This window comes from Trachurus japonicus, chromosome 1 (genome assembly GCF_045865225.1).
Source record: "Trachurus japonicus isolate A0001 chromosome 1, Traja_1.0".
NCBI classification, from domain to species: Eukaryota; Metazoa; Chordata; class Actinopteri; order Carangiformes; family Carangidae; genus Trachurus; species Trachurus japonicus.
Window position 1 is genome coordinate 2,646,552 of NC_140907.1, and position 21,532 is coordinate 2,668,083.

Below are 21,532 nucleotides of genomic sequence, written 5' to 3' on the forward strand. Positions count from 1 at the left end.
TTTGTCACGTCTCTCACATTTCAGGTCCCTCTGTCTCACCCATTTCTACTGTGTTGTCTTAACCTTCTGTCTGCCCTTCCCTCTTCTCCTCCACCATGTCTCTTGTTCTCCCCTACGCTGTCCCTCCATCCATGCAGCCTTGGCTCCATTTTACCGTGGCGTCCACTCAACTTCTGTCTCCACGTTTGAACCCTCCTGTTTAAAGACAGTTTTCCTACAGTGTGTCTTGGTGCTGTATGCACTGGCAGATCTCAGAGGTCGGTAGTCTACAGAGTGACGAAGACACAGTGAGAAAGCACTGCCTGTCTGGACGAACCGTGACACACAGTAACTGTCTGTCTGTCTGAATAAACTACCTGATCATGTCCCAGAATGTGGACGTCCTGCACTCTGGAGGTTTCCTGTCTGTTCTGATGGACTGGGTGCACGTTGTAGTCCCTGCACGTTGTAAGTGAAGACGAGCTGAGAGTGCTGGCATGTAAGCGTGCATGTAAACATGGGAAAATCTACCTGATCAAATCTGATTAGTATCATCTCATTATGTTAAGTGTATGAAATGTTAAAATGAACAATATTTTAGTCATTCTCATTTTATACTTTACTGTGGTCAGGAACTGTGACAGCTGAACTAACTGGCACACTAACCCTGCTGTGAAAGCTTGTCTGCCATAGGTCCAAAAAAACCCCAACAACATCCAAAAACATCCTCAGGGACACACATCACCCAGCTCAATTCCTTCTCAGGGACAAGCACAAAACATACAACCTGAAGAAAAGAAGAGCCGACAGCATTGTCACCCATAAAACAAGGTTTTATAACAGCATCTTCCCTGCCACTGTGAGACTGATGGCGAAAGCCACAGAAGGACTACATGTGCAACAGCAGACATTTGTGCAATAATAAGTCTCTTTTTTATTCTGTTTAAACGTTTATTAAAGGGATAGTAGCATTTTTTTTAAGTGGGGTTGTATGATCTACAAATAGCCCTTAAGTACTTTAATTGCAGTAGAAGACTCTCTGCACTCCTCCCGTTAGCAACGCCAGCCCATAGCCCTGCCCAGAGATGTACAACATACATTGTTGTGAATGGACCCAAAGAAACAGCCTATTTTCGCGGCCTAAAAGAGGTTTTACCTGAAAAAAAAATACACAGTTCCATTGTTCGCTATAATATAACTTTTTCCAGCCCCTCAAACTGCAGGAAAAACACAGTTTTTATTTGGACCTAACCAACTCACGTATCCCTCCACCCAGGGTTAGCGCCCGCCAATCAGCAGTTGGTAAAAACTGTGTTTTTCCTGCACTTTGAAGGGCTGGAAAAAATTATATTATAGCGAACAATGGAACTGTGTATTTTTTTCAGGTAAAACCTCTTTTAGGCCGCGAAAATAGGCCGTTTCTTTGGGTCCATTCACAACAATGTATGTTGTAAATCTCTGGGCAGGGCTATGGGCTGGCGTTGCTAACGGGAGGAGTGCAGAGAGTCTTCTACTGCAATTAAAGTACTTAGGGGTTATTTGTAGATCATACGACCCCACTTTAAAAAAAATGCTACTATCCCTTTAATGCATAGAGTTGCTATCTTTTTTTCTTACTTGTTTTTATTTCTGCACTGACTGACCTGGGAGCTTTGCACAGAAAATTCCTATGTGCTTGAACTGTGCGTGTTCAAATGGCAAACAAAGTTTCTTGACCATATGAATGGCCTAATAATAATAAATATGAGCTCTGTACATCTGTGATGAAACAGTATTTATTTGACAGCAGTCATATGCACCTCATTGCTGAGTGTATCAAACAATAAGCAGTACGAAAGTTTATTCTTGCACACATGTCATCAAAATAAAAGACACATTCACATTTGTTGAGCCAGCTTTTGGCAGTTATTGTTCTTTGGAAGTTTGTGGAGAAGTCAAGGAAGGGTTGGTATATTTGAAAATACTACAGGTAAGATTCAGGAAGACTTTTTGACCCATCCTTCGTCTATTAACTGTTGCATTCAATGCACAGTCGTTTTTTTGCATAATCGAAATTTAGGAAAAGTTGGCCTCTCTACTAGAAACAAGGAAGTTAGTACTTCTGCACATGTTTGTGTTAGTGTCTAATTAGCTTCATGTGAGAGAGATTGGAAGATTGCTACATTATAGACATGGACGGGCTGAATGACATTCATCTGCTACCAGACAGCATGATATACTGTACAGCACAGGAGATGGAGGAAGAGCGTCTTCATACAGTTGATCTCCGCTCTGGGAAGGTGAAACTATATGGTGCCCTGATCAGACACTTGTACATCCTTTATACATTTTCTAAGATTTGGAAAAAATACAGTTAGGGGTAACATTTCTGAAAGCTATTATCCAGTGTTGCAGGGTTGATGGTGATGTGTTCAGTCCAATTTCATAGTTGGTCCATTGTGGTCAGGGTGCAGCTGTGGTGTCTGAGGTATGAGGTTTGGTGAGGCCTGTGGTCTTCACTCCTGTCTCAACGCTTCCCTCCCTCGTTTTTCTCTCATTGCCTTCCATCCCTTTGCATCAGCCACCAGAGAAGACGGGAAGGAAGGTAATGGTACGATCACACAAAGTATTACCAGTTGGATTTTTTTTGTTTCTCCTCATGTAGACATTGCATCCCAACATGACAGTGTCAGCGTGCGTGCACATTGCTTTGCAGGAAACCACTTAAGTACATGTTTTAAGCGCCGTTCACCATGACAGAATAATAATAAAAAAAAGCTTTAACAAATTAAGCATGTGACAGTCAGAAAAAAAAACAAAAAAACAAAGCTGATGAATCCTCTGTGTGAGCTGAGGGATGTATGGGTGAAGTATTGGAACAGGAGCGGTATCGTCGTACAAACTTCTCCTCCCGGGCTGTGAGTGATCAGGGGGACGTCGTGGTCGTGGTCGGTCGTCGGGACGTACCCGGTCATCGAGCGGTGCTGCCGGACACGGAGCTGCTCCCTGAGCTGGAGCCGCTGGAGCCCCGGTCTTCATAGATAGAAATCTCTATCTGGTGAAAGCGGTTAGGGAACAACATTTCACTGTGGAGTAGGGATGTCACGGTTACTTGTTTTCACAATTAACTGTGGTACTAAACGCCACAATTAATCGAACAATCGTAAAGATTCCTAAATACTGTCACTTTCCCAAAATTATGATGTTGGAACCATATTGGCAGATGTGCGCAAAAATAAAGGTAAATGCACAGATACTGGTCCATTTAACGTAACATTGAATTGGTAGGAATTTAAATGTAGGCCTGTCATTTTTAATTAAAAAAAAGCAAAATAAAACAAAAAACTATTAAAATAAACGCAAACATTTGGTATAGATAACAATTTATGACCTGAATATTTCAAACATTTCCCCTGGGGATTAAAGGGATAGTTCAACATTTTGGCAAATTGGCCCATTTCCATAATTGCTATAGTCATAGCAGTAGGTACGTTACCTTTAATTGTCGGTGCAAGCTATTTTTAGAATGGCGGAGCAGAGCCGTGAGCTGCTCAGAGCTACGCTACGGAGACTAATGGGATTTCTTGGTTTCCCTCATCAAACTCACCAAATACACAATCCAACAACTCCAAAACACTCTGGTGGACAAGTTGTGACCTGCACATTCACCACGCTATGAGATAATAACGGGACGTTACGAAACGGAGCCATTTTTGAGGTAAATACAGAGACTGCTTGCTGAAAAACTGTCCCTGAGCGCAACGCACATCAGCGGGTTTGCATGAATTTGTCTCTAAAACAACTCTGTCTCATAACGTTCCGTTATTATCTCATAGCGTGGTGAATGTGCAGGTCACAACTTGTCCACCAGAGCGTTTTGGAGTTGTTGGATTGTGTATTTGATGAGTTTGATGAGGGAAACCAAGAAATCCCATTAGCCTCCGTAGTGTAGCTCTGAGCAGCCTGCCGCAGCACTCCGCCATTCTAAAAATAGTTTACACTGACAATTAAAGGTAACAAACCCTAACCTACTACTATGACTATAGCGATTATGGCAATGGGCCAATTTGCCAAAATGTTGAACTATCCCTTTAAGAATTGGTCATATATTAATAGATACTTTAAATATTTTGTGTAAACAACGAGTAATGTAATTATATTTTGACTATATTTGATTTTACACATTCATAGTGTTGTGAAATCAATTAATGCATAATAATCGTGATAATCGTTATTATTTCTCTGACAATAATCGTACCAAGAAAATGTATAATGGTGACATCCCTACTGTGGAGTGTGGGTCACTGAACAAAGAGAAGGAGAAGAGAAGAGCTCATACTGTAGCGTAGATACACCCACAGACACAGAGCAAGGATACGACACGCATTCCCCTCTCAATGGGATCTGTGATGAGCAGACCTCTGGGGGCGTAGATTTTCTCATTTTGCTCCTGAATGTACTTTGCTATCTTCTTCAGCACCTAAAAGAAAAATGAGAGCGTAAAAAAGGCCGACATGTTCATTACCGTACGTCCTTTTGTACACCAGAATGCAAATCAGGTTTGAGATTCTGACCTTCTCATATCGTGTCTCCATGCAGAGGAAGATGAGATACGCTGTAGCACAGGCCAGACACCCCTCAAGGTAGGACTGTCCTCCGATCTTTTCTGCCTCTGCATAGTAGTTATTCAGAGTCTTCACTGTGTCTTCAAACAGTGTTCGCTCAATCTGGAGAAACACACAGGACAGAGGGATGAGTAAAGGAATGCTGAATGGTAATAAGATGGGAGAAGAACGGGTAATTCACCACATCATTATTTTGTCTGTATTTTTCTATTCCTTAGTTTAAATGACAAATCATCAACCTTAGCTGTGAATTGAAGCTGCAGCTAATAATATGGCAATAGTTTCCTCAATTGATCATTTGTTTGGTCTATAAAATAACCAATAACTACTAGTCCTCCAACAGGTTAAAAAAGGTCTGCAGCTTACAATCATATATCACCTTTCCCCTTAGAAACTGGAGCCATGTAATCATTGTCATTTTATTTTGAAAAAACAAAACAAAAACATATACAGTATGTTATTACTTTAATGATTACCTTCTGCATGGTTTTTGTTTATTTTTCAAAATAAAATGTAAATGATTACATGGTTCCAGCTTTTGAGAGAAAGCTTTTTGATTAGTTTTTTTCATAATCATTAAAGTAGTTACATATATTTTGTGTTTTTCTTTCCACCACAGAGGAAACTGTTATTCTTATGCATTAAAGCAGAAGTAAGTGGTCCGGTCGTTTTCGCTAATGCTGCGTTCCAGGCAGGCTTTTGAAATCGTAAATTACAGCTTCAAGTCACAACTTACGACTTTGTAGCGTTTCAGGCAACCCACTCGTGTTTCTCCGACCTGTTTTACCTGTGAAAGTCACTATAACGGCCACTCGTAACTTCCGACCCGTGAACTCGTACCAGATCGAACTGGTACGACTTCACGGTCGGAAAAATACGAGTTTCCTTGAACGCACCATAACAGTCCTCGTCGCTACGTCACCACATTCACGGCGTTCCTTGGCTGCACACACAGCCCTTCATGCCGTTCTCTCTCCTCATTGGATAAAAACTGTAGGATACGATAAATGTTTTCTCCTCGGCTCAGAGCAGAGCAGAGGGACTGACAGACCCGTGTTTCGGTCCAAACACTCTATGTAAGTGATTGCTGTCGGAAGATATAACTATTTAAGACTTATATTAACACAAATATATCACTTACTTCTGCTTTAAAGTTCTGGTTATGAAATATCTGTTAAAGGGATAGTTCACCCAAAATTCAAATTTCACTCATTATCTACTCACCTTCATGTCGACTAAGAGCTGTGAGAATTTTCAGAGTCCTCCGTTCCTTCTCTGAGTTACGGGGGGGTCCGCACAGCAGTATTTGTCCATATAATGGTTGTCAATGGATACCATCTTTCTTCGTCCAAAAAGACACACCAAAAAACATCCAAATACCTCCATAGTGCTCGTCTGTAATGTCCCTCTTGTATTGAAGCCCCGACATGAGAAATTGTTCCGCCGGTCAATGCAAATCACGCGAGATTTGCACTGACACAGGAAGAGCAGTGAACTGAGACACTGGGAGCTTCCGCTACAAACAAGCTTAAAATATAGACTTATTTAATTTTTTTCGGAACAATTTCTCATGTCGGGGCTTCAATACAAGAGGGACATTACAGACAAGCTGTGTGGAGGTATTTGGATGTTTTTTGGTGTGTCTTTTTGGACGAAGAAAGTTGGTATCCATTCACAACCATTATATGGACAAATACTGCTACACGGACCCCCCTGTGACTCAGAGAAGGCACAGAGGATTCTCACAGCTCTTAGTCGACATGAGGGTGAGTAGATAATGAGTGAAATTTGAATTTTGGGTGAACTATCCCTTTAACAAACCCTTAATAGAAAAAACATGATGACATATATATGATATAGGCTACATACATTGAATACAAATGCGTGTGTGGATGAATTCATAAAAGCCAATATACCATAATGAGCTTGTGAATGTGAAAATGCCCTGAGTCACAGGTTAGTGTCTCCTCACCCTGCTCTCTAGCTCAGAGGGGAACTTGGTCTGAAACTTGCAGGTTGTTCCTTCACTGTAGTCTCTCTGGATGAAGACTTTGTTGGCCAGGGATGCACTGTGCCTCAGCTCCTGCAGGTTGTGGAACTGAAAATATGGGAGATGAAGGGTTAACACAGTATCTCTTTTAATGAGTCCCCAGAGAGAGGCAGAGCTCCACATCCATCCACACCTCTGAGCTCCTCTCCACTGGCAATGTGTACAAACACAAGCTGATTTAGGAGAGTATAGCATGACAGAGGAGATGTAGACAAGATGTGATCAATCAACTCTGTGGCTTCAGTGTCTGCACTCATTTCTGCCTGGTTGTCTGTTGGAGCACAGCCCAGCAGTGGACAGACATACTATCCTCTCTATCACACACTTTCATTCTCTCTCTCTCTCTCTCTCTGGTCTAACAGGAAAGCATATAGCTTGCAGGAGACGAGGCAACATTTCACTACAGCTCACAACAGATCGATCAGAACAAAATGAAGTTAATCTGATAAAATGCCAGCCACATTTTTATTTTTTTTCCTGTTTTCTTCACAACTCGTGTGATTCCAAAGGCACAGAGGTGAAACAGACTGGAGGAGGAGGAGGAGGAGGAGGAGCAGAGAGTGAATGAGTGAGGTCGGAGCGGCGTGGCTTCTGTCCATGGTGCTGAACGCTGCTGCTCCTCCGTGTGTGTGTATGTGTGTGTATGTGTGTGGTCACTGGTCACAGGATTAATGGGGCGTCTGAACAGACAAAAACAGATCTGCTTTCACCAAAACAGCTTAACATGACGGGAGGAGGAGGAGGAGCGCTGCTCGGTGATCCGCTGAATTCCTGCTGCCACATTTCTGTTCCCATGAAGCGCAGTTGACTTTCAAAAATTCCCGATAAGGTTTTTATTTATTTAGCCAAGCCCCCCTTTTTTCTGGTTTGATTAAAATGCCGGAACATGCTGACCGAATAAAAGAAACATACAAACGACCGACCGACCGACCCTCCGACGAACCCGGTACAATAATGTAGGACATGGTCGTCGGTCCTGATTCATGTCAACTGAATCCCAGTTAAACCGTGCGCAGCCTTAATGCCCTCTATCTCTCTATCTCTCCCTCCCTCCCTCTCCGCCCGTTTTCCTCCCGGTCACCGTATAATATCATACAGTTGTTGTTAGTGGTGGTGGTGGAGTTGAGACCCGGTGCACAATTAATAAACCGATAATATCGTCAGTCTTACCTCTGTCGCCATGTTGCCATTCGCGGCCGTAGGGACGAGTCCCCTATATGCGATGAAATTGCTTTACTGGGACACAGGGGCGGATTGGAGGAGCGGAGGGGGAGGGGCGGGGGAAGAGAGGGGGGGGGCGGGGCCAGCAGCACCAGCACAGGTTTAGGTCATCACATTAATTCAGCTGCTCTACTCTACTGTTTTTCAGGTTAAACTTTGAATTAAACCTTTTAAGCCTCGGGGGTCCCTTCATTTTTGGCTACACCTGGGTCCGTTGGAAACAAATAAAACAAATGCTCATTTTAATATTGCTGTAGCAATATTAGGCTATGTATCAATATTTGAAGAGTTCCTTTGCAAAAGCAGATAACTCCGTTTTTAAAAAATTCTAGAATCTTCTTTTTTTTTTTTTTTTTTTTTACATAAGGTGATATTAGTCAAACCAAAGTGACTTTGAGATGTAACAAAACAGACATGTCTAAAAAAAAAAAATAAAGTTTTATTGAAAACAACACTATGCAAAGAATAATTACAAAGCCTCAGCTCATTTTTTTCAAAATGGCACTTATCTGCTTTTGCAAATGAACTCTTCATTTCTTTTCCCTATTTTTTTTTTTTTATGAATTCCATTATTGACCTCAGTCCTTGCCCTACATAACATTCACGAATTTAGCATTCAAGAACATTCAGACTTTTTTAACCCCTTAAATGCCTTTGAAGCCTTTGAAATCCTGCAAGATACCTGATGTTTTTATTACTTGAAGAATGCATGCACTGTATGTCCCTCTGTGCAGGTGCATGTCATGTGCATGAAAACAAACAATGGAAACAGTAAAACATGAAATTTTGAGGAGTTTTCAATACCAAGGAATGAAAAAAAGAGAAATCAAATTGCAATGGTAGTGCATTAAAAATATGTGTTTTGAATGGGAGTCAAAGGCACAAAAAATGCCAAAGGGACTTAAGGCATATGAAAGACTTGGGGGGAAAATCATGAAAAATAAAAATGCACCCCAAAATACACAACCTGGACAAATGTTATGCCATTCGCTTCAACACAGCCAAAGTTATGCAAAAATAAAATTCAAAAAACACAAAAATGTCCAGAGATTCAGGAGTGAAGAACATCAACAGCGGCTCGGTGGTGTTCATGTCAAGTGTCCTAGTGAAGTCAATGAGACAGTCAGTAACTAACATGACCACATCTAGGACTTTGAAACCAAAGCAGCTAAATATAGACTAATAATTCAGCTGCAGTTAATTCAGTCTTAATTCATTTGATTTTGTTCATGCTTCTCATACTGTGACGTAAAAAAAAAAAAAAGGGGGGGGGGGGGATCAAAGCAAGTCTTGAAACTGACCTATTTATCCCTAAGCTTGTTATCAAATACTTTCCTGTTTGTCTGCACATCCAGTAGTGATGGACAGAACAACAGCTGCATCCAATTGGAGTCATGCCCTTTAGCTGCTAAATGCTTCACTGTGCTGCTAGTTGCAAACTGTGTCTGTCTAGAGCTGAGGGCAGCCACAGATTCACCACTACTGACTACAGGCAGCACTCTTTACATTACAGGCTTAGTTTGATCCACTCTATAAACACATAGGACCTACATTTATGTCTTATAACAACATCAATACCTAATACAGTGTGTCAAATTTACCATCATCATGTTGATTTTACATACATACTTAAAGGTCCAGTGTGTAAAATGGGGGGAGAACCGTGATATCCAGCGTTCAGATTCTAGATTTGCAACAAAAACCAAACAAATTTTATCTTACAGTGATTATACACTTATACAAATATGTTCATGGGAAGTATATTCAGATTTTGCCAATAAACCTTGCCAATTATTACACACTGGACATTAATAAAATAATTTTGTCACATTGGAATCTTTGTGCTACAATTTAGCTGGTTTGGATTTCTGTTTCCAGAGGATTTGTAGAGAATTTGTACATTTTTTGATATCCAGTAGTAGGTACATTATTATGCATTGAGGCTTTTCACTGTATCCATATCACTGCATATCTGTGTGGTAAAGACGCAAAAAGAAAAAAAAAACATACTTGCCACTTGTCACACTAACTTAATTAAATCATCAGAGTTTATTTCAATGATGGCATGTTTCAACCACAAAATTAGGGGAAATACATACAACCTTCATCGTTAGGTCAAATAATAATTTGAAGAATCTTAAGTTTTAAATTAAATATATTAGATATAGTAGAACAATGTACAGTAACAGTTTATATATGATTACAATAAAAGCAAAAAGCAAACATTACAATCATCTGTGTCTAAATCATGATTAAAACAACTTTGCCGTCAAGAGCCTCCTTCTGGGCTCCAACGCCTCCACACTGATTCTTTTAAGTCCCGCTTGCAAGAGTGTGAGGCTCTGACGACAGTTTCAGTTGGTTTCTCAGTCTGTTTACATGAATTTATCCAGGTGGGTTGACTGATCCAATTAAAGGAAAGGTCTGGGCAGCAGGGATATGTAGTCCTTCAGGTTGATGCTATACTCCAAAAAAGCCAGTTGGATGTATCCACTCCGAAAAAGAACATTTCAGCCAAAAAGAGGCACCACTTTGATCGTCATGAGCAGAGAAGTTGGTTTTGTCCGAAATGAGAGGGGATTCATCACTGACTATGCATAATAATAAGAGTTATCAACAGTTTACATCTGGACTTGAGGCCTGGTAAATAATGTGAATAGCTACAGGGGTCGAGTACAGTAATGTGAGTTGCAGTGAGGGTAGATGCAATGATTAAAACAGGAAACATGAAGAAATCACAAACACACTGACCTCAAAATATTGGACAAATTCAGAACTGATCACATGACATTTTTGACCACCTAATGGGTCAAAGCGTATTAGACAAAAGTTCAGATGGGAAGCCTGCACATGATGCAGCAATTAAGCAAACACAGAGCTTCCTTTGTTGTACATCCATTCAAAATCAGTTTTCACTGGAGTACGCCGCCTAACTCGCACCATATTCATCACCAATCTAAAAATATGCCAAATTTATCTCTTGCCAGCCTCACGCATGATCGTCCAGAAAAGTCCAGTCAGTATTACAGTACAATTACACCGCTACACAGGGCTGATCTCAACATTTAGAGGGAGGCAAGGCAAGTAAAAGCAAAACCACTCACATCCAAAATGCTGATCTGTATCACACAACAGCACCAGCTCCATCCTGACCTCCACCGTGCATGTTTTGAAATTCCCTCTGTTCAACAAAGGGAAAAACGCATTTTTGATCCTTTGATTGTGGAGCCATTGCGATCTGAATTACTTCTCACTGATTCCTAAGGTCCAGTTCTTCATTGACATATATGTAACATAATAGGAGGAGTCCATTTATCATCACAAGCAGCGAAGGAGGGTTGCAGCTGGAAAAGGTAAGACGGAGGGGACTCAAGAGTTCAACACAGGGGGTATCATTGACAGATATTAAGTGCCTTAACATGAAAACCAAGGCATGTGTGAGGGCTTCAGTAACATGGTGAAAGGCTTCGGGGCAAACAGTGAGTGACCTCCCATTGGCCACTGGGAGACGAAACTGACATGTTCACTATAACTTGTTGAGAGAAGAATTACAGGCGCCACAAACAAACACAGTCTCTCTCTGGGCCTCCGGAGCTGAAGAGGAAACAATAGCACAAGAATAATATAGTTAGACGGAGAACAAAGGTGTAATTATGTGAATGGTCCAATCATTTTCAGTTTCTCCTCCTTTACCTGTTGCCCCCATGCACGATCTCAGCACCTTAAAAGAACAGCATCGAGAACAGAAGCTGTTGCCGCAGTTGCTGCAGCTCCTCTGCAAAAAGAAGGGACACCGTGTTGAGGCTCATGCCAATAGAAAAGTAAGACAGAATTAAATACCATGACGACGTGAGGCCTAAATATATCCCAGATTCTTGTCACAAGTTTTCAGTCTCACCCTCTTCTTCAGCACTGAGAAGACGGCGCTGCAGCTTGAACAGTTGCCTTTGAAGACAGAGAAGGAGATTAAGATAAGTAAAATAAAAGAAAGACGTTTCATGACACATATATAATAAAAATGTATCTGTTCAGAGCTCAGATGTGAGGCAGAACGACTCCTCTTTCATCCCTGGGTGGTGTAACAGGAGGAAAGATATGGGTGGACGAGTCAGAGCAGACTGACCTGTGCTGGTGGTGGGATAGCGTTTACGCAGTTTCTCCGTCAGTTTGGACACCTTGCTGCGTATTGGTTCGTTACGGCTCAAGAGACCATTTTCGGAGATGGTGTCATACTCTGGGGCTGCAAGAGGCCCGTCGTCATCGTCCTGGGGGAGAGGGAGAGGGAGGAGGAGGAGGGAGGAGGGAGGAGAAAAGAGGAAGGTAGTTGCATGCTGTTTAACTTGCAGTAAAGGTGTGGGTGTTTAGAAAGGTGGGAATCTCAGCAGGAGACACAGTCAAACTCAGCTGTGTGGCTCAGTTTGACCTGGATGAAATTAACTGCAATAATTTCAACCAGTTTAACGCTGGGGTAGACAGGGTTTGTTTTGAAAACAAGTCTACAGCTCCCATTATCTTTAGCCAATCAAATCTATTCTGGTCTGGGGGGTTCCTGATTGGTTGAAGGGCCGGCCATACTCTCTGTCAGGAGGATAGAGTAGGGTCAGGGTCTAAGGGCAGAGGATGTTGTCATGATGCTGGGTAAAGCCCTTTGAGACAAACTGGGCTATACAAATAAAATCGCCTTGCCTTGCCCTTAACCAATCAGAAACCCCCAGATCAAAATAGATTTGATTGTTCAAAGATACTGGGAGCTGTAGGCTTTTCAGGCTGCTGCACACAGACATAGAGAAACACTGTGATCGCCCTGAACACACAGACTTTTCCTTACTGATAGCTGAATGGGGAAAACACAATTTTCTTTTAAAAACTTAAAGGTACATTGTGTAGGAATTACTCCCATCTAGCGTTGTGGTTGTAAATCGCAAGCAACTCAATCGTATTTTTCATGCTGCATTCACGTGAAATTGGGCAGACGGCAGACGGACGACAGTCGCTGCACGTAACGGCATAAACAAGCCTCTATGTAAACAAGTGGTCCGTCAGCACGAGGCAAAACAATACACGTGACAATATGTTGCCATGGCGATGTTGTATTGTTGACCTGACCCACGTTTTACCGGCTTTCTCTCGACTTCTGTGACTAAAATGACATCTGGTTTGTTACCGACGGCCGTCTGCCCGACTGCGCGTGAATGCAGCATCAGTGTAACGCTCCATTCCTCCTCACTGCGTTACCACGGTGACTTTTCACAGACGCCACCTCGACCTGAGCCGACAGCTCCGGTGTCTCCACTGAGTTTCCGTGGTTTCCTACCGTCACGCTGCCACTGAACGTAAAAACATGGCGACACCACATGGCAGCCAGCACCGAGCTTACCCGCTCCATGTAGATATGAATGATATGAACGGCAAATTCAGAGCTGAAAGGAACACTTCAGTTTGTTGATGGGGGTAATTATTCATGAATGAAAAACAGACTTTTGAACGAAATAATACATTTTCGTGAATAGATAAAAGGAGAAGTTACACAATGTCCCTTTAATATTTTGTTTTTAAAACAAATCCTGCCTACCCCAGATGTTTGGCAGATACATCAAGCAGGATGACAGCAACTAGTATGATCACTATGGAGACAGGCACAGGTGGAAAATACATGCATTTACAGGAAAAACCTAAGCATGCTCATACAGCTACTTGACCTATTTGCCAAACATTAGAACAGCAAACCCCACACACACAACCAAAATCAATCACTGTATCCTTGTAATTATGAGCCTATGGAGCTTTATGTTGTTTGTCTATGACCAACCAGATGTTCCCTAAACAATGGTTGTTGAGTGGTCTATTCTCCTACTTCCTGGAGACCCAGCGCTGGGTAGTCGGGTCAATACAACCCACTCCACTGAAAGGCACAAACTTCACTTCACAGAGCCGAACAAGAGAAACAAGAGGGTTGGAGGACAGGACAATGAGAGAAATAATATTCCTCATGCTGTAAGAAATCCATCCACCTGCAACAATCAGGATAAACTGCGTCTGTGTGCTGTGTTGAACAGCAGGTATAGAAAAAAGAGGGAGGCAACAACTACAGTACCATCAGAAACTCTATGATGCACCAATCTAATGTCACATCACACGAAGAAAATGCCCCTATAATGAGCTTACAGGATGCTTTCAATCAAACACACTTATTTAAATATGACAAACTAATTTGACTGATGTAATGTGTCAGTCATGCAGACTACAAATGAATGAATGACTGAATGATGGGAAGACAACTATTCTGGGACTGTTAATAACAATTTGCATATCACTAGCACATAACTATCACTATCACGCAGAGGGGAACAAACATTTGAACGCATACAGGAAATAAATGGGATGCACTGGGAAATCCACTTACCACTAAGACCAAAGGGGTTTCCTTATCAGGATGCAGGACAACACATGAGAACAATGTTACTCACACACACACACACACTGATAATCGGTGTGATTACAAAGGAACAATCCCAACCCCATGCTTCAAAGAGCAAAGCCAGGCCTAACCCACAAGTCTGCCTCAGACAAGCTTAAAGGGATAGTTCACTCAAAATTCAAATTTCACTCATTATCTACTCACCCTCATGTCGACTAAGGGCTGGGAGAAGTTTCAGAGTCCTCCGTGGCTTCTCTGAGTTACAGGGGGTCTCGGCGTAGCGGTGCATGTCCATATAACGGTTGCAAATGGATACCAACTGTCTTCGTAACAAAAAGACACACCAAAAAACATCCAAATACCTCCATGCTGCTCGTATGTAATGTCCGTCTTGTATTGAAGCCCCGAAATGCGAAATTGTCCCGAAAAAAAATTAAATAAGTCCAAATTTCAAGCTTGTTTTTGTAGCAGAAGCTTCTCAAAGCTCCTCTTCCCGGTTCGTCAAATTTGATGAACTGGGAAGAGGAGCTTCTGCTACAAACAAGCTTGAAATATAGACTTACTTAATTTTTTTCAGGACAATTTCTCATGTTTGGGTTGCAATACAATACGGACATTACATACAAGCAGCATGGGGGTATTTGGATGTTTTTTGGTGTGTCTTTTTGTTAGGAAGACAGTTGGTATCCATTTGCAACCGTTATATGGACATGCACTGCTATGCCGAGACCCCCTGCCCTTAGTCGACATGGCGGTGAGTAGATAATGAGTGAAATTTCAATTTTGGGTGGACTATCCCTTTAATGACACATAGAGTTTTTCTCTATATGTCATAGAGTTTACTGGGTCGCAGCGGCACTAGCCTCTTCTAAACACAAGGGGGCGACACTCACCTGCAGGGAAATTGAATGCTCCTGCTTTTAGAAGACAGCAGAGAAAAACAGCAAATATGAAGGTTTTTTTTCCCCACACAGTGATAGTAATCACCAACAGTGAGACATTTATAAATAGGAAGTGGAAACAGACGGTTCACAAAGTCACCACCCACTTTTGTTTCACTGATAAACAAAGAATGTTGGACAAATTGGTTGGCAACTACTTAACAACTGAGACCTTGTTTGTCGAATAGAAAGACAAAGACTCCAAGAAATGGCCTGACATGCAATCCACGAGTTGTTTTTGTTACATCGATAAAACTAATATTACACAACATCTTAATTCAAGACAGGTTAAGTTAAGCTTGACAGCAACCAACTCTACATACAGTAATGTATGGACATATGAGCAGTGTCAATTCTTCTCTCACTGCAACAAAGCCGACATATATATTACCCAAACTCTGATGCTTATTGTTTTTCTTATTTTCATCATCAATACAAATGTGTTACCCATAAATTTCAACAAAGACAGACAGATTTGGGGGATAACGAAAACATATCATTGAAATGGGCATAATGGGTTTAGAAATATTTACCTCAATGGCATCCTTAAATTCATCATCAGGTTCTGCTTCCTCAGCTTCCTCCACACTTCCAGGAGACAGGTCCTGTCATCAAACACACACAGTAGTTCATATATAAATAAATACTTAGCTATTTACAGACAGATTCCACATTCCTGGTGGTCCCATGATCAGCACATCCAAGGCTAAGAGAAATAAACCTCTACAGCTGATTTCCTCCTCCATTACCACTGTACGGGGTGAATTATAATATTTTTAAAATATGTTTTTCCTCTGAGTAGTAGAATAAAACTGTTGGCTTAATGCCAAAAAATGCATTGCATTATGTAAAAGGACTCATAAAGATGTTGTCAAGCCTACCATTGGAAAGAATTACTTACATACTGAAGACCAAACAACACATATTTGAATGTATATGGAGGCCCTTCATTGAATATGTCAAGGACTCAGACATAATAGACAATCAAATCAATGACTCATAGCTGTGGATATAGCAGTTTCCAAGATTGTGATTATTATTATCTTTTATTTTTTATTATTTTTCTTTCAGATACCCGTAGTTTTTCATTGTATCATTTGATAAGACTCCATTAAGTGGCGTAAATCATCTGCTTAAATAACAAGAGAAGCATGTTGTTTTGTGCTCTATGTGATTTTTTGGTTTATGTTGTGTTCTGAACATAACAAGGCAGTTAACATACAGTATGTTGTATGACATGTTGCAGGAATGTCAAAGACTGTGTTTCTCTTTGCTATGCTGCTTAAAACTCAAATAAAGATATTGTGGGGAAAAAAAGAATAAAACTGTTGAAAATAAAAAAATATTTGTTTTGATCAGTTGTGTTTTCAGTAGCCTTGTTGTGACCCTCCAGAAAAACAAGTTTACCTTTGTCTGAGTCCAACATTTCTGCAGAATAAAATCAGTTTACCAGGAAAAAAAAAGTGGCACCAAACCAGATGCACAAAATCCACACAGGGATTTGTATTAATGGGTAAATACATTGGCCTTGTGAGATTAACTGGATAAGAAGCTTACAGCTATGTTTGATTTTAACGTTTTAATGTAAATCACAAACCCTGATTCTGTCAGTATTTAACCTACACGCACTGATCTCCTTCCTCTCACCTCCAGACTCGTTGGTGTGGGGGTCCTGTCAAGCAGGTTGCCTTGTTGCTCCTCACCCGAACCCTCCGAGGTCTTGGTCTGGCCCATGTGGGAGAGATTCCTGAGGTCCAACAAAACTGCGAGCACAGGAGAAACAACACCTTCCATCAGCTTTACTTTATAAACATCAGTCTTCGCCTTTGCTTCGTTCAGACACGATAAACAGACCTCTGCAGAAGTCTCTGTTCCACAAGAAGACGGCGGTGTTGAGCCCAGCGAGCACCCAGCCCACGGGAGCCACGTACAGCAGACACGTCACGATCAGCATCCCTCCGTAGAACCTAGGGGAAGATGTTGCATATGTCAGGTCAGGTGCAAAACATGTGAGTCAGTTACTTTTCCTACCAGTATTAGTGCTAAAAATGTGTGTGATGCTCACATCAACTAAGAAACAACCTCTTTTATATACAGTCTATGGAAACAACATGGAACTGATTAGAGCATCACTCATGATCGATGACTCGGCTGCTGAATAAAGACTTGCTCAACTACGGGTGACACTGTCATTGTGTAATTGTATAGATTTATATTTTTCTATTTAAATGAATCATGTCAATCGCAACTGTATAGATATATATTTTTATATTTCAATGAATCATGTTAAATCGCAGCTATATAGATTATATATATTTTTTTTTTACAATTTAAAGAATCATGCCCAACCCTGTAACTATGTACCTTTTTTGTTATCTACTGGTCCTCCGTCTTTATGGACTTTTTATGTTAATTGTTGTATTGTTTTGGGGACTACGGATGTAATTTAGCACATGTGCTAAATCCGGTGCATTTACTGTGGGTATTCTAGCACTCACTGTTCATTAATATGCATTGTCCCGACTAAATAAACAAATAAAGTAAAGTAAAGTGAATATGTGTGTACGTGTGTGTGTGCGTGCGCATACAGACCTTGATGACTTGGTGTGATTATCCCAGTACAGGACCTTGTAAATAGTCTCTGCTGACTGACAGGCAGAGGACAGCATGTCATCCAGATGTTTCAACCTGGTGAAAGCAGGAAATGAAATGTTTTCAAGAGCTAAGGCAAACACAACCCAAACATGAACACGTAGCATGCAGTCTGTACACCTGATCCAAACTGAATACAACTGAAAAATCGAAGAATAAATAAATAAATAAAAAAGTAAGAGAAAGAGAAAGCACTAAAATTACTGTAAATAATCTGGTTTCAAATATATTTTAAAGGCTCTACAAACATGTTTTGGTGAGAAATCAATCAGCAAGTGTAACAACAACAGTTTACAATTAGTACAGAATAAGTACATAGGCTGTACCCACTCACTGGTGAAAAAGTGAGGACATGGAGCGAAATTGACTTTAAGTCAAAACATTAAATGTGATCATATGTTTGATCATTTCAATAACCTTTGCTGATGGATTGGTCAAATAAGAACCTTTGTAAAATGATACCTGACATTTTATAGCATTAATAATCAATGAGGTAATCATCGGCATAATGAAACCACTGCATTATTAGCTGCACCCCTGCTGCATATGTCTTACAGGTCTTTTACTTCCAGCATGGCCTCCTGTTTGGTGAGAACCACGGTCTGCAGGTCTCTGCGGTGCACGGCGTGGTAGCTCCTCCTCTGGAGCTCCGTTTCTGAGGCTCTGCCTCCGCACCTGTCCTGCAGGTAACCCAAGGCAGCGGGCGCCGTCACTGCCAACACACCCACTGAGAACCAACCCACTGACACCAAAGAGGCAGACATAACACATTAATAAATTATTCAAGTGCCTTTTAAACCATCATATGAGAGCTGGATCAGTACTAAATGCCTAATGGCTCATTTTACCTTCATTAACAGTGCAGAGGAAGACATTAAGGAACATCCAGACAGCCAGGGAGCACAGGGGCATCCTCCATCTGAGAGGGCAAAAAAAGGAAGCAGATATGACACTGATGGCTAATGGTAAACACAAATATGGCTTCTTGCCATTACCACACGAGGCTAAAAGCAATTAAATCATTTGATGCTCCAACAGACCGCAGACACATATACACACCCGAGGAGGAAGCGGCTCAGCTCCACCGTATCGGCAACTGGTTCCAGAAACAGAGTCATTCTCTTATAGGACACGACCATGTTGAGAAGGTCAAAGTTCGGTATGGACCGTGGGCTCCCCAACTCAGAAGCCTCTGGAGAGCCAGGAGTGTCTTTGGACAGCGTGTGGACCAGCTCCCCCCGTTCCCCGGTACTCTGTGACGGGTCCTGGGCCGCTGCGGCACTGTGAGTCGCCATTCCTGTGCAGAGTGGAGAGAAGTGGTGTTTGGTGAATCGACAGTAAAAGGCTTAATGTTCTGCAAAAAGTTGTTAAGCAATTTCACATTCATCAGAGAATTAACAGAGTTAAGTACCACAGACTCTGTGATTTGTAGAGGGAGTGGGGCAGAGTGGGGAGGCAGTAACCTGATCCTCTCCATCACACTCACATTTAGAAAATGAAGTGAAACTTAAGGAGACAGATAAGTGAAGCTGGGTGTGATCTGAGATGCAACACACAAAAAAGTTTCAGCCAGAGGCTACAGAGACTTTTTCACTGATATTATACATCACGTTTGTTGTAGTTTCCATGAAGAGGTTGTATCTAATAGCTAATCATTCTTAGTAGCTGAGGCGGTGAGTCACAACAGCAAATTAGAAAACACAACAACAAAACAGAAAACACAACGGCAAATCAGAAAACACAATGGCAAAACAGAAAACACGACGACAAATTATTAAACAAACTGATTTGCCTCTGTGTTTTCTGTTTTGTTGTTGTGTTTAATTTGTCGTTGTGTATTATCGTTTGCCGTTGTGTTTTCTCTTTTGTCGTTGTGTTTTGCAGCTCAGGGCCACCGTACCATCATGCAGTTTTACCTCAAGTTTACACTTGCAGCCAAATGTATATTTTTGTGAGACATACTTTGCAAAGGTCATTTCTAGCAAAGATGTAGCTACGTATCCTACAAACTGTTCTGCAGATTAAAGTGTAGGGAGCATAGACTGTAGTCGGTCGTGAACGCATCACCGTGTCAGCTAAAGGTGGACTATTTAGCAGATGTCACTGACACATTGGTACTTTAAGTAGAAGTATACAGCCAGTACCTTTCTTTCCAGTCCCCTCCTCTCTACTTCTCGGGGAACGTGTTCAATTAAACTAGGTATCGTGGCCGTGAACGGCTGCAGACAGGGTCGCCTAACGTGACAGTAGCCTAACCAACAGAGATACATCAGCGCCACTAACTGAAGTGCTGTGGCCTATGAGAGGCTGTAGTTACACTGGCTTACTGACCAAAGGACACTAACTTATAGACCTAACGTTACGTTACCACTGTAACTTTAGCACAGTAAACACCAGCTGCCGTCAGGTATGAGGAAGACAACTCACCCCGAGCAGAGAGTCCAACAACAGCCACTTAATGCAGCGGCGGCAGCAGCAGCAGCAGCGGTGCTGGTCTGGGGTCAGGAGAAACTAGCGGGTCCCACCGGCACCACCAGCCCGGAGGAAGGAAGAGGCTCCGGACTCGACCAGCCCGGTCAACATGACAGCGGTCCGCTCTCCTGTGTGAGCCCGAGCTGGTCAATGCAAACCGGGTCACAGCGGTGTCTGTCTGTCTGTCGGTTCTCCTTTGGTTACCGCCGTCAGCAGCTGTGTGTCTGTTTTCCTGTTTGGTCGCTTAGCTTTGTTAGCTCCGTCTGGTTCGGTCGAGTTCAGAGCAACACATCCGCTTCCGCGTTGGTCTAGGCCGAACAATTGAAAGCAGAAAAGAGACGATCTGTGTCCGATACAGTCGATCACAGAGCAGGGTGATGTTTGCATAGACATATAAATATAATATATAACATCCATAGACATATGGATGTTTGGCTGTAGAGTTCAAATGATGTGAATTCCTCAAAATATATGACGAAAAGTAAAATGAATCGGGAAATATCATGTATTTTGTTATGAAATGTCATTTTTATCTATCAACCAATCAAATACATCAGGTTATAATTGTTAATGTTATATTGATTTATTATTTATTAATTTGTTTGAATGTTAAACTTATAATTAGAAAATGATCATTAGCAACATTTAGCCTACTGCACTTGTGCCACCTTTAATGCTGCAGTGGTGCATCCTGAGTTACTGGTGGGACTTTACAGTGTTATTAAAGCAGAAGTAAGTGGTCCGGTCGTTTTCGCTAATGCTGCGTTCCAGGCAGGCTTTTGAAATCGTAAATTACAGCTTCAAGTCACAACTTACGACTTTGTAGCGTTCCAGGCAACCCACTCGTGTTTTTCCGACCTGTTTTACCGGTGAAAGTCACTATAACGGCCACTCGTAACTTCCGACCGGTGAACTCGTACCAGATCGAACTGGTACCACTTCACGGTCGGAAAAATACGAGTTTCCTTGAACGCACCATAACAGTCCTCGTCCCTACGTCGCCACATTCACGGCGTCCCTTGGCTGCACACACAGCCCTGCATGCCGTTCTCTCTCCTCATTGGATAAAAACTGTAGGATACGATAAATGAGCAGAGCGACTGACAGACCCGTGTTTCAGTCCAAACACTCTATGTAAGTGATTGCTGTCGGAAGATATAACTATTTAAGATTAACACAAATACATCACTTACTT

General features: G+C 41.7%; 2 protein-coding genes across 5 annotated transcripts; both read right to left on the reverse strand.

Moving 5' to 3' along the window:
• Window positions 1–1,738: 1,738 nt before the first annotated feature.
• On the reverse strand, window positions 1,739–7,921 carry golga7ba (golgin A7 family, member Ba). Its single transcript, XM_085778765.1, has 5 exons — window positions 7,804–7,921; window positions 6,556–6,681; window positions 4,533–4,685; window positions 4,337–4,438; window positions 1,739–3,013 (listed from the first exon to the last, which is right to left on the reverse strand). Exons 1-5 carry the CDS (start codon window positions 7,813–7,815, stop codon window positions 2,930–2,932), a joined length of 477 nt encoding a protein of 158 aa, XP_085634891.1. The 5' UTR covers window positions 7,816–7,921; the 3' UTR covers window positions 1,739–2,929.
• A 1,959-nt stretch (window positions 7,922–9,880) lies between these two features.
• zfyve27 (zinc finger, FYVE domain containing 27) lies at window positions 9,881–20,660 on the reverse strand. 4 transcript variants are annotated; one of them, XM_085778992.1, is made up of 14 exons: window positions 20,293–20,607; window positions 18,925–19,162; window positions 18,714–18,784; window positions 18,421–18,607; window positions 17,806–17,901; window positions 17,068–17,180; window positions 16,861–16,976; window positions 15,747–15,818; window positions 15,166–15,186; window positions 14,258–14,278; window positions 11,978–12,119; window positions 11,753–11,799; window positions 11,548–11,629; window positions 9,881–11,448 (listed from the first exon to the last, which is right to left on the reverse strand). In XM_085778992.1, the coding sequence occupies exons 2-14, from the start codon at window positions 19,158–19,160 to the stop codon at window positions 11,381–11,383; spliced, it is 1,272 nt and encodes a 423-aa protein (XP_085635118.1). In that variant the 5' UTR covers window positions 19,161–19,162; window positions 20,293–20,607; the 3' UTR covers window positions 9,881–11,380. The 4 variants fall into 4 exon arrangements, with proteins under 4 accessions (XP_085635118.1, XP_085635026.1, XP_085635203.1 ...); XM_085778900.1 differs by having other exon boundaries at window positions 15,166–15,189; XM_085779077.1 differs by lacking the exon at window positions 15,166–15,186.
• Between the last annotated feature and the right edge of the window lie 872 nt (window positions 20,661–21,532).